Source organism: Anabrus simplex, chromosome 10 (assembly GCF_040414725.1).
Source record: "Anabrus simplex isolate iqAnaSimp1 chromosome 10, ASM4041472v1, whole genome shotgun sequence".
Lineage (NCBI taxonomy): Eukaryota > Metazoa > Arthropoda > Insecta > Orthoptera > Tettigoniidae > Anabrus > Anabrus simplex.
The window spans coordinates 8301013-8315231 of record NC_090274.1 but is presented as its reverse complement, the minus strand read 5'-3'; the positions used below and the strand labels follow the sequence as shown (position 1 = coordinate 8315231).

Genomic DNA, 14219 nt, shown 5'->3' with positions numbered 1-14219 from the left:
AAAGGTATTGATTAGGTAGAAAATATTTTTTTACGAAACCATTAGATTATATCATCGATATGACTACCAAGTGGATAGTTTGTAATAATAGGGAAACTATACAAAGAAATTCTCAAGGGTGTCGACGGCGGTGTTCAAACCCGTACATTTCCCAGATGGAAGTTTACAGCTACTTCAGGAGTACCACGCAGCCAACTGGCTCAGCAATTAAAGAAGAGAGAGAGGTGACTTTTAAAACAATTCAGTATATTCCTTATGTAACTTATGTACAAGCACGCAATTCGTTCATTCACCCACACAAATGTACAAAGCAATGCGCATTACAAATTAGCTAATTTCAGGAGTTCTCATCGTCGTCGAGCCCGTCCTCTCCTTCCAGATCCAGCTCGTCCAGGTCCTGAAATAAGGACTCGTCCACCTTGACAGCGTCTCCACCTGAAACATGAAAATAAAGCAATTCCGGACATAGATCACGTACGTACATACATATCCCACGTCGTTCCATCTATACGATGGGTTGGCGAAACATCGATCAAGTAAAGAAAAAAAATAATTCAGAGAGCAGTCAAGCTTTCTTTTTAATGTTTAGATAACACTTTCGGAGACAAAGACCCAACTCTTTGAAAAAGACATAGTAATATGAAAAGGAATTGGAGGAACAGGAACAAGTAACTGTACGGAATTGGGAGATAGAGGAATATGGAATGAAAAGAAGTGTGGAGAAGAGTGATGATGATGATGATGATTGTTGTTGTTTAAAGGGGCCTAACATCTAGGTCATCGGCCCCTAATGGTACGAAATGAGACGAAATATAATGACAATTTAAAAGTCAAAAATCATCCACTGACCAGAATTCAAAACGTGACAATGAAGAATGAACGGATGAATATGAATTTAAAACAATCAATACACCCGGCCCGCAATGAACCACCTTCTCAGATTAAAACAATAGTATTACTGACCAAGGGAGTGCTTCTAAAGAACATTCCTGAATCTGTGATGCTTGTTGTCCAAAAGGGTCCAAAATCCAGGTCAATGGCCCCTCATAATGGTACTTATCACTGGTAAAGTAGAACCATGGTATTTGTCATGCTGCGGTAGTAATCAAAAGTAGCATAGACTCACGGTGTTCCACACATTATGGTATTCCTCACATAGTGGTACTAATCACAGGTACTGTAAACTCACAGTGCTGCCACTAATCACAAACCTACTGTATACCTAACATAGTGGTACTACTCGCAAGTAAAGGTGACCCATGGTATTCCCCGAGTGATGGTACTAATTAGAAGTAGTCTCATGGTTCTAATTTGATCATCCCTTGGTCGCCCCTTTTAGTTGCCTCTTACGAGAGGCAGGGGATACCGTGGGTGTATTTTTCGTCTGCGTCCCCCAACCACAGGGAGTAGAGAGAGAGAAAAATTTAGAAAGAAGGGATACGTCACTTCGAAAAATAAAGTAACAAATGAAGAAAGGCAAGGGCCACGAAGGGTGTGAAAATGAAAGATGATGATGATGATGATGATTGTTGTTTAGAGGAGCCTACAATCTAGGTCATCGCCCCCTAATGGTACAAAATGAGACGAGATCCAGTGACAATTTAAAAGTACAAAATTCATCCAATGACCAGAATTCAAAACGTGATGATGAAGAATGAATGAATGAATGAATGAATGAATGAATGAATGAATGAATGAATTTTAAAAAATCAGTGGATCCGACCTGCAATGCCTCACCGGACCAGAAACAATATTACGGACCAAGGGACTGTTTCCAAAGCACAATGGTGAATTGATGATGCTTGTTGTCTAAAGGAGTTCAATATCCATGTCAACGATCCCTCATAATGGCACTTATCGCTAGTAAAGGAGAACCATGGTATTTCTGAGGTTGCGGCACTAATCAAAGGTAACATAAACTCACGGTGTTCCAAACATTATGGTACTACTTACAAGTATTGTACGTCATACAGGTAACGCAGACCTCTGATGTCTCTCACATAATGCCAAATCTCATACGCAACGCAAACCCGTAGTGTTCCTCACCTAGGTGTACTAATCACAGGCGCTGGTATTCCTGTGGTGTTCCGCATATAGTGGGTACTAATCATAGGCAATGAAGACCCACAGTGTCCCTCATATTGTGTTACTAACCACAGGCAATGCCCAGACCTGTGGTGTTTCTCACTTAATGGTACTAATCACAGGTACTGGAAACCCACAGTGACCTAATCACAAGTAGTTTCATGATTCTGATGCAATCATCCGTTGGTTGCCCCTTTTAGTCTCCTCTTATGACACGCAGGGGATACCGTGGGTGTGTTCTTCGCCTGCTCCTTGAGTTTCTATGATTATGGGCATTTGTCCTCTTCCCCAAAGAAAACTGTGCTGGTCTAACAATCCTATGTATGGAAATGAGGTTATAATGAAAACTATGACACCGATTTGACACCCAGCTGAAATGCTTGCATTTCCATAATAATGAGGAACCAACTATTGTTGAGCCAGGAGTAGCAAAAATCAAAACCTGTATTCTTACACTATGAAGGCCAATTCACATTGGAATTTAATAAATCAACCTCATTATAGCTATACGGAAGTTTGTAATCTTACAACTTGTTTAAACAGATAAAATGCTATGTTTTTGTAAATAAAGGAGATTATTGCATGACAGATATTTACAAGTTTTTGTGAACCAGTTTTTATTGTATTATTTACCACCAATAGTACACAATGTATACAATCCTAATAGAGCCGAAGCATTACTCAATTTTGTTGCACAAAATGCCGACTGCAATATAAAGCAACATGTATCTTGAACCACATTGTTTTATTAAAAGACTCGATGGTTGTTCACCGTCGGGCTGAACGTGCTAATCAGAGAAAATAATATTCAAGAGGTCCGGCACTTCAAAAAATTAAGGTGTCGGACAAAGAAGGACAAGGGCCATGAAAGGAGTGAAAATGACACACTCCGTAGACCTTGACATCTAATACCGACTGGATCGGAAAAGAGCAAGAGTTACCGAGGGAGGTCGGATAGGATAGATGAAGGTGAGGAGCCTGGCACAAGTAAGTGGAAGCAATGCCAGGACTCAGCTAGGAGAACCGTGGTCGCCAACCCAAGCTGAGAGCCCCTGATCCCCCTTTTAGTTGTCTCGTTCAACGCACATTGGAGGAAAGCTGATCCATACGTACTTCTCTTACAAATTTGGTGGTTCAACAAAAATGGAAAATCTTTTGAAGTGGCTTATAGTCGCACCGACACAGATAGGTCTTATGGTGATGATGGGACAGGAAAGGCCTAGGAATGGGAAGGAAACAGCCGTGGCCTTAATTAAGGTACAGCCCCAGCATTTGCCTGGTGTGAAAATGGGAAACCACGGAAAACCATCTTCAGGGCTGCCGACAGTGGGGTACGAACCCAAATGGAAAATCATTAACAAAATTATAATGTTACTTTAGCTCCTTCTAGAAACTTTTTTTTTTTTTTTTAAACAGACAGTAGAAACTACTGGTTAGAAAATGACAACATACCACGACAGATTACACAAATATTTACTGAGGTGATGCAAAAGTCTGTAGTGTTTCGGTGTAAGAGCTAGGAGCTTGTTTATCATTTGTCAAGAGTCATTTGAGTGCCTGTGTTGTGTTTGTGGACATGCCTTTGAACTGTGCTGTTCTGAAGAAGGTAAAATGTTAGGATGGTCGAAGATGGAGTGCCAAGTGGCGAGAAAGGAACATGTTCAAGTATAGAAGAGGAGCAAAAGTAGCTTGAACCATCTGCACCGTATATGGGGACAATGTTATCAGAGAGAGGATGGCACAAAAACGATTTATCGTTTTGAACAGGGCGACTTTGACGCAAAAGACTATAGGAAGGTATCATGTTCTGGGAGTTGCTTTCCAGAATGTACGTGTCAACAACTGAGAGGCCTTGTGGCCGCAATGCAAGAGACCCCACAGGGACGCCATCAGGTGTTGCTATCACACGATAAGCCGCTAATGTGACAAAAATGATTATCCAGGAGTTTAGTTGGGATGTTCAATCCAAACCCCCCTTATTCTCCTGCTCTTGCACCTCCAATTTTCACCTCTTCCTTTCTTTATCAAAGAATAAACATGAATGTTCTTTTTCATCATGAAAATTATCTTTGAACATGGCCTGTCGACTTCCATAACACCAAGCCAGTAGATTTCTTCAAATGTGGAATTGAAAACTTGCCCCAGCATTGAGAGAAAGTCATTGATAATTGGAACAAAGATGCAGGGACAGCGTTAAGAAAGTACTTAAAACGACATAAAAGCAAAGTTAGCAATGAACTGTGCATATAAACCAGCTTGTGACAGACAAATGGAGGAGGACAGGTTACCTAGGAGAGACTCGGCCATGAAGGGTAAGAAAATCAGAGGGGACCAACGCATTGGAAGTTATATTTTAATGAAACTAAATGAGGCGCTTAGTTAATTCACAGAGGTTTGAAGACTGAATGCTGAAAGGCATAATAGTCTATAATGAAGATATATAAATTATATTATTATTATCATCACAACAAAATGCATAACTCACCTTCCTCCAGAAACTTAAGGTCAGACTCATTCAGGGTCTTATCCAGAATGAACAACTCTCTACCCGTTAATTTCTTGGAATCCTTGTCTTCTTTGTCGGTCTTCTTTTTCACCCCCGTTTCTGAATCAAATTTGGCTTTCCAGGCCAGAAATGATTCCACGGTGACGCGAGTTCCTTCGAACCGTACCTGCAACGAATAAAATAAATAGATGAATCCAATCATAGAAATATGGAGAATGAAACAAAAACAAATAAATTTCACACAACAATAGAACATACTCCATAGACATTTATGTCCATTAACTACAACATAAGACAACATAAGGTCCAACTAGGCGTGTGCTGATTTTCAATGTACTGAAATCAGAAATGTATATTACTGTAATTTAGCTTCTTGAAGAAAAACAATGGAATTTGAGTTAATTCTGCTAAACAGGTGGTGCCTTTTGATAATGAAAATCCTTAGCCTGTTTCCAGTCATTGGACCGAGTCAGGAATGAAAAGAATGAAGCCCCCATCTAGCAGCAAGGATAGGAACTGTGCCGGCTGCCAAAGCCTGTCGCACTCCACTGGGGCAATGATTAATGACTAACAAATGAAATGATATTGGAGTGTGTTGCTGGAATGAAAGATGGCAGGGAAAACTGGAGTACCCGGAAAAAAACCTGTCTGCCTCTGCTTTGTCCAGCACAAATCTCACATGGAGTGACTGGGATCGGAACCATAGAACCCAGCGATGAGAGGCCAGCGCGCCGCCGTCTGAGCCACGGAGGCTCGCATTTTTTTAATAATAACTGTGAAATTAAAATCACATTTGCATAGTGCTAATACAAGATGGCTTCTAAAAATAAGGTAACAAGAGCCTGCATGAAGAAACTTTATTTTACAGGCAGTAGTTGGGCACCAAAACCTATTACTATTCAACATAGTGACCACTCTTGTCAAAGTACTTGTTCCAACAGTACATCAAGGCTTCGATGCCTGCATCAAAGAAATTTGTCCAGTCTCTGAAGCTACATCATGATGACATGCTGAATGGTCGTATCACCGTCAAATCGCTTGCCACCCAAGAAACAGTTAATTGGCTATTATCACTACGTTAGACTAAACATGATACCTTGGCATTTTGAAAATTATTTTTTCCCATAATTTTTGTTTCCAATTATTTTACAAAATCATTACTGTTCTTTGCTGCCCCTCCTATTTATCACAGTGATGGATGTCATAACAAAGGCACTAAAAAGGAAGGAGCAGTAGGACTTGCAAGCCGTCATCTTTGCAGACGACGAGGTGGTCTGGGGTGAAACCGAAAATAATGTGGAGGAAAAGCTGCAGAAATGGAGTCAAGAGTTTAAGAGATACGATTTAAATATCAACAAGGCTAAGATGGTGGCCATGAAGTTACAGAGGGGAGATGACAAACCACAAATTAGAATAAATGACACCAAACAGGACAGTGTTCCAATGTTTAAGTACTTGGATAGTTCAGTATCAAAAGACAACCTTGCAAAATATGAGGTGGACAGTCGAATTAGCAAGGCAACTCAATTTTACCACCAAGTAAGACAACTGCTATGGGATAAACAAGTACCATATTATACACCCATCCTCACGTATAGCTTGGGAACCACCATGGTAACAAGACAAGACAACTCAAAACTCCAAGCTGCAGAAATGAAGTTCATACGCATCATGATACAGAAGACCAGGAAGGACAAGTTCAGGAATGAAAAAGTCTGAGAAGAAGCGGGAATAGGAGACTCCCTACTACAGAGTGGTTTGACCATGTAGAAGGATGAGTGCAAGCAGGACTGCAAGAAGAGAATCATCATCATCATCATCATCCTAAACCATCTCCAGTTTCCCGGGTTATTATTGCTGTTGTTCTTAAAATCCTCACTGATAAGCTGCAAACTTTTGGGAGGAAGCACATCTTTGTATTTCCTGTAAAGACACACTCTACAAGGGCACTTAAAGGAATACCTGTGTTTAATTTTAAGAACATTCTCCGCAGTGATGAAATGTCATATGGCTTTTAGTGCCGGTATATCCCAGGACGGGTTCGGCTCACCAGGTGCAGGTCTTTCTATTTGACTCCCGTAGGCGACCTGCGCGTCGTGATGAGGATGAAATGATGATGAAGACAACACATACACCCAGCCCCGTGCCATTGAAATTAACCAATTAAGGTTAAAAATCCATGACCCGGCCGGAAATCGAACCGGTGACCCTCCGAACCGAAGGCCAGTACGCTGACCGTTCAGCCAACGAGTCGGACATCCGCAGTGATGTCTGATGTCTTTGTAAGTAGGCCTACCTCATCCAGCACTGGTGCAGCTACAAGTTCCGCTGTAGTAGACCTGAAACCGTTATCTTCGTCACCACTTATTTTTTTCCCGTTTATGCTTCCATGCGATGTATATTGATTAATGGACTTCTTTTTTTTTTTTTTTTTTACAATTGGCATCATGTCGCACCGACACAGATAGGTCTTATGGCGACGATGGGACAGAAGAGGGCTAGGAGTGGGAAAGAAGCAGCCATGGCTTAAGGTGTGTAAATGGGAAACCGAAGATCATCCTCAGGGCTGCCGACAGAGGGGTTCGAACCCGCCATATACCGGAACTAGCTCAGTAAGTTCAGTTTTTCCATACAGCTAATATTAACAGAGAAATCTGATACTTCCCATTTCGAACCCAGTAAATATTGCTACGCCACTGCATACTAATCATACAATAACAATATAGCCTAGTGCAAAAGCCGCATATTTGAGTTTAGATAAATTCAGTTACGCCGTTCTCCCGTGGATAACAGGTAGACTTAAACTGAAAAGAAACACCTACTCCTGACTTTGTACTCCCTATCCGAAATGAAAAATGTGACGCAAAAATTGAAATCTACACACCAACATTACAATTAAATCACACACATAGTAGGACAAGCTGTCGAACTAAGCAAAATTCGCTTTGTGTACATTAATTTCTGAGGCAGATCGCTATCACTCGAACTGCCTGTAAAAGTAGACAGGCTGCTCAGAGGACGACCTGTACCTCATCAAAAATTATTGGTGCTAGTACTGGCTAGCTGAGCCAAGCGTCACCAAGGCTCGATATTTTCCTTACTCATTAGTTTAAGGCACAACGAGGAATTGCTTTCTTCCACTTAAATACTTACTGTGCTGCAAAGCTCCAGCGAGTACTAACAAGCCTTTTTCAGAAATAATTTCATTTCATTGGGTACTGCGTGATTTGGGGTTATAATATCCACTCCAGTTATATTTTGTCGCCTATGAATACAGTATACTCTGAGGAATGCCACATAATGCATATTCAGAAACAGCAAACGACCATTATTAACATTATAACCGCACGCGGCGAGCAGTGCTAGCCACGTGACGTAGTGTAAGCAATTTGCTCGTCGCGTAATGAAACTAATACTGCCAACCAACACTATCTACATTGACTACACTGTAGATGGTCTTGTAGTGACAGTACACATACATCGTTTAGTTTCTTAGAATGGCCACATGATTTCACTGTGACAATACTCGGTAATGTTCCGATTAAAACCCTTGATTCCGTACGATCCGAGAAATTAACACGGCGAAGATTTCAAAAGTTCGAGGATTATAATTATTTTGGTAACCGAAGATTAACAAATTAGTGAAATATTCGATATGACAGAAAAGAGAACCATCTCGGACTTTTTAATTCTCATTTCCGACCCGCAACTTTCAAACATGTTATAACCGCACTTCTCACAATCCAGTGAAAATGCCTAGGACTTCAATAAGTATTACGTGGTATTAGTTCTACGATACAACCACCGCCACTCCAAGACAATTTCATTACTAAACATCTTCCTAGCTCGGAAACCATCACCAAAACACGTAAAATGTGTAGGTAAATCGAAAAGAATGACGATGGTTAGAAAAAAAAAAAAAAAAGCCGTTGAATTCTGGTCACAGCAGTTGTGGAACAGAAAGTATCCCTCTGTATATCACTGGCAGAATACCGACCGTTAGGTCCCAAGATCGTGGGTTCAAAACCCGGCAGAAGTCGTCGGGAGTTTTAACGGGCAGGGAAATACAAGCTACGATGTCGGCATGTAAAATAACTCTGGTGACGCACTGAGTGTTTACCTGATAAAAATGAATTAGAACTTAGTCACAGAGATCCCGTTTCATCTGCCATCTGGTAGAGTAAAACGGAACGTGGAAACTGACGCGCAGGCAGCCTAGATGGCGTCAAATAAAAATATCTGCAAACAGTAACAGAGGCCATACGATGATGATGATGATGATGATGATGATGATGATGATGATGATATTTGTTGTTTAAAGGGGCCTAACAGCTAGGTCATCGCCCCCTAATGGTAAGAGGTGAACGAAACAAAATTTAAAACTTCAAAATTCATCCACTGACTAGAATATAAAACGAATGATGAAAAAAATTATAGTGAAACTAAAACAATCAGTGGATCCAATTCACAAAGCATGAATTACTGGGATGATGCATTGTTATCTAAAGGGTTTGAAAATCCAGGTTGCCGGCCCCCCATAATAGTACTAATCACTGGGAGGTAGAACCATGGTGTTTCTATAATGGTGGTACTACTCACAGGAAATTTAGACCTATCGTATGTCGCAAACAATGGCATCACTCACAAGCAACACAGACCCATGGTGCTCCACACATAGTGGGAATAATCACAGGCACCGGTATTCCCGTGGTGTCCCTCACCAAGTGGAACTAATCACAGGCAAGGTATACTCACGGTGTTGCTCACATAGTGCTGCTAATCATGGGCAATGTAGACCCACAGTGTATGACACATTATGGTAACAAGCACAGGTAATACAAACCCATGGTATCTGACACACTATGGAACTACGCTCAGGTAACGCACACCCATGGTTTTCGCACAGTGCTACTCACCACGGGCACCAGCCAAACCAGTAGTTTTTTATACATAGTGGTACTAATCACAGGCAACGTATACTCATGGGTAGTGCTGATCTATTCTGAACCCAGGGGAACCGACACATTCCAGCACAGCATTACAGCACATGGACATTCGCGCAGCCGAATGCCCGCTCCCCCGCTTCGATGGAATACACACAATCGTATACCCTACTAACCGCAGAACCGTGGTGTTCCTCACATAAAGGCACTACTCATTGGTAACTTAGATCCATGGTGTTCCTCACATGGTGGTGCTAACTGCAAGTAACGTCAACCCAAGGTGTTCCTCTCGTAATGGTACAGTACTAAGCACAAGCAGTTTCATGCTTCTAATACAATCATCCCTTGGTCTCCCCTATTAGTCACCTCTTACGACAGGCAAGGGATACCGTGGGTGTATTCTTCGTCTGCGTCCCCCACTCACAGGGGGTGGAGAGAGAAAGGAATAAAAAAGGACCCGTCACTTCGAAAAATGAACTAACGGACGAAGAAAGGCAAGGGCCACGAAGGGCATGAAAATGATAGACTCCCTAGGCCTCGAATGCTCTAATATCGTCAGGGTCGGAAAAGAACAAGAGTTGACCAAGGGAGGTCGGACAAGATAGAGTAAAGTGAGGAGCCTGGCACAAGTAAGTGGAAGCAGTGCCACAACTCAGCTAAGAGCCCCGTGGTCACCAACCCACACTCCTAAGTTGAGAGTCCCTGGGATCCCTTTTAGTCACCTCTTACGACACACAGGGGATACCGTGGGTGTACTCTTCATCTGTGTCCCCCACCCACAGGGGTTTATTATTATATATTTTTTATTTTTTTTTTTGCTATTTGCTTAACGTCGCACCCACGCAGATAGGTCTTATGGAGACTATGGGACAGGAAAGGCCTAGGAATGGGAAGGAAGTGGCCATGGCCTTAATTAAGGTACAGCCCCAGCATTTGCCTGGTGTGAAAATGGGAAACCACAGAAAACCATCTTCAGGGTTGCTGACAGTGGGATTCGAACCCACTATCTCCCGGATGCGAGCTCACAGCTGCGCGCCCTTAACCGCATGGCTAACTCGCCCGGTTCCTCAGTTCCTCATTATTATTATTATTATTATTATTATTATTATTATTATTATTATTATTATTATTATTATTATTATTATTACTCTAACTTATGAGATTGCACTGTAACCATTATTGTAGAATATTTTGTACATTTTGGGTGAATTTCTTGTGGCAACGCTGTAATCATTAGTGAAAGAATTTTAAGGTGCAGAACCTTTCAAAAAATCTCGCTATTTTCAAGCAGATAGCAATTGGCGACAGGAAATGAAGCTAAATAAACATAAATTGTCGCACTTTTTTCTGAGATTACTACATTTTCCTACCTTTTCCCTTCTACCTCATATTGTATGCAATTATCTTCATATTAATCCGTACTGATACAATTACAATTAGGTGGAACCCTTAAGTCTATCTGTTGTAAACTTTCTACCTCATGTTTCAGCACCTTCCTCCCTCTCCTCCCCACCACCCCCTTCATGAACACGTTTTTATCTGCGTTGTTAAAAGATCAGACAGATTTGTTTCTCTTCTTTAACAGATTTTATAATTTTGTTTAATCAGAAGTCAACAACAGTCGATAAATATTAAAATATAATTTATGGAAACCACTAGTAACTTACAAGTAACCAATCTCATTTTGTTCCGTATTGAAGATACAATAAGTAAAATTCTTTCAAGAATAATATTACTGTGTCCACCTATTCAATACAATTATATTTTGTATTGATTAAATTCTACATGAACTATAAACACTAGTTAAGAACACGTTTTGCCCCAAAGTCAGGGCATCTTCAGCCTAATACTAATCTTAAGGTCTTAAATCTATTAAACATCGGAACTTAATACTAAATATAATGGTCTTATGGTAAAAATATTTTTACAAAAGTTGATATTTACACAGTTTACAAAATGTACCTTAAATGCCAGAATTTGTGAACAAGGAAGCAATTAAACTATTTTATTTTACAATGACTAGATAACGTCCAAAGAGTAACCTGGATTTCTCCTATTGCATGGATGAAAGTTTATGCAAATGAGTTCATACCGACTAGATCACATCGTGAATTGGGGTTTCACCAACTGTGTGGATGAACATTAGGTTGAAAGTTTTACAGTTGGTTTGTTCAAAGGAGGCTATGGACACCTATGTCATAAGTATATAGGTATAGATTAGTAAGTGAGGTGCCGAAATTTAGTCGCATGGTAGTTCCTATTTGATGTATTTGAGAACCTTCAAATATCAGTGAACTAAGTCATGATCAAGCCTGTCAACTTGGGCTCAGAAAGCAAGCGCGCCTTAACCATTCGAGCCATTCAGACTGACTTTAACTTGTGAAGTTTTTTTTTTTAATTTACTTCCTTTTTATTCTTCGTTTGTTATTGTTACATTTCTGTTTCAATATAACTTCTTGTAATATTTAGATTTCACACAATTGTTTGTTGTAGTGTCGTCGTTGTTGCTGTTGTTATGTAATTTAAGCTTTAATATTACTTTGTTGTCATACTACAGGTCGTAATCATCGCCACTGGAATATTCGATTACAAGTTTAGAAGTAACAAAGAGCAAAGAGGTACAAGGACAACTTGATGCACTGAACAAGAAAATTGAAAAGCATGGTGTAAAAATCAGCGCAGAGAAAAGTAAGACCGTGGTGATATCAAGAAGAGAAAGACAAGGGAAAGGCACTGTGAACATTGGTGGTGGACATGGAGATTAGCAAAAGGGTTCAACAGGGCAATGCATTCTACCAGAGTGTAAGAAACCCTGTACCAGGGAAGTGTAAAGAGAGAATGTACAAAATGTATTGTACACCCATACTGACTTATGCGGCTGAGACCTGGACAATAAGTAGGGAGGAGAGTAGAATTCAAGCTAAAAAAGTACGATAGGAAAAACAAGGAAAGAAAGACTGAGAAACGAAGATGAGGAGGTCGGAATGGAACCTCAGGCCGCTACACTGGCCATTCAGCCAGGAAGGCGAACAACTCTGTTAGTGACTAAGTATCCATTTTTTCCTTCAGTTTCCACAAAAAAAATCTGCTATTGCCCTAAGGGATATCTTTTCAAGCATCAACTTCATCTTCCGTAAATTCTCTCCAGGACATAGGTGAGATTTCTATAACTTTTGGGCAGTTGTTCAGATGTTGTTCTTTCACTGTATGAGTCTTATGGTTAAGACAGCTGTCCTCATACAACCTGAAGGTCACCCTCATCACAAGTACCAAGTGCAAACTTCTCTTCAAGATTTTGCAGTATTATCGCTTGTCCATTGTAAATTTATTTATGAATACAACACACTTTTCACCCATTAACAATGTTCAACATAGACATGACATAGGCTTTTGGGCTTATGCCGTCTCAAGTAAACAAGGCGCAATTCTTTTCGTTTCACAGAAAACTGTGCTCTGCATCTTCAGAAGAAAATCTTGACTGTTTATGAGGAAGTCTCCTCCAAGAATGAAAATTGTTCAACAGACACAAACAAGAATTTGATGAGTTGATTAATAAAATTCTAAACATTAAAAATATAGACAACATTGTCTATGTAATTATAGGAATGCAAGGCTTAAAAAGTACACAATGCACAATAAACTACCAATTTAGATTTAGGGATTTCACGCAAGACAAAGTTAGTAGTACAATGCACGTATATCCACTCCTCAGTCCCGTTCTCTGATGCGGTTAATTAACACCGTATAATAACTAAGTTAAAAGAGGGATGTTCCACCTGATCAATACAAAAAGATTTACAGTTGCAAAATTAGAATCTTACATTTTATACATTAAAATACGTTAAACCTATTTATTTTGCTTTTCAAGAAAACCAAAGGAATTCATTTTTTAATCCTTTTTAGATGCAAAACAGCAATCATTTTATAACATTTTTTAAATGTATCCGTGTGTTTTATTGTTGATTTAAATGTCTTTGTCCTCTTGTAATTTTATCTTGTAGACCTACTGTTGATGTTAGTTGAAGATGATCCATACAAGGATCGAAACACGTCCTAATTTAAGATTAAATTAACTCTTTATTATAACTAAATAATTATACAGTATTGAACAAGTGAAGACATATTTAAATACATTTTTATTATGGACCCGTTAGAGGAGAGATCCTCACTTGGACTATGTGCAAGTAGGGCAGCATCCTGCTTCATGAATCGACCGAGCTCAGAACATTTTAAGCAAGCCTCGGACCTATGGGAGTAACGGAGTCCCACCCCCATTTGACAGGCGAGGGACTCCTTGGAAACAACTTGGCGAACGAAATGGAATTCGATGGGGAGCTATCACTATTAATGGGGCTTATGGAAGAAAGAAAGTAGAACTGGCTGAGTCAGCAAAGAGGATGCATCTGGATGTGCTAGGAGTAAGTGATATTCGGGTAAGGGGAGATAATGAGGAAGAGATAGGAGATTATAAAGTGTACTTGATGGGTGTTAGAAAGGGAAGGGCAGAGTCTGGGGTAGGGCTCTTTATCAGGAATACCATTGTACGGAACATAGTTTCTGTTAGGCACGTAAATGAGTGAATGATGTGGGTAGATTTGTCAGTTGGAGGAATTAGGACTAGAATTGTGTCCGTGTATTCACCATGTGAGGGTGCAGATAAGGATGAAGTTGACAAGTTTTATGAA

The 14219-nt window shown here is 40.2% G+C and overlaps 1 protein-coding gene and 1 non-coding gene across 2 annotated transcripts in view; both read right to left on the bottom strand.

Moving 5' to 3' along the window:
* Positions 1-225: 225 nt before the first annotated feature.
* The window catches only part of LOC136881932 (RWD domain-containing protein 1), a 29550-nt gene continuing 15556 nt past the window's right edge, over positions 226-14219 (bottom strand). Inside the window, exons 4-5 of the mRNA XM_067154388.2 lie at positions 4571-4757; positions 226-435 (exon numbers count right to left, since the gene is read on the bottom strand). Coding sequence (XP_067010489.2) covers positions 338-435; positions 4571-4757 — 285 coding nt within the window. The 3' untranslated portion in view covers positions 226-337. The remainder of the gene's footprint in view (positions 436-4570; positions 4758-14219) is intronic.
* LOC136882490 (U12 minor spliceosomal RNA) lies at positions 7555-7709 on the bottom strand. Its single transcript, XR_010861193.1, has one exon. It is a non-coding gene; the product is annotated as a U12 minor spliceosomal RNA (small nuclear RNA).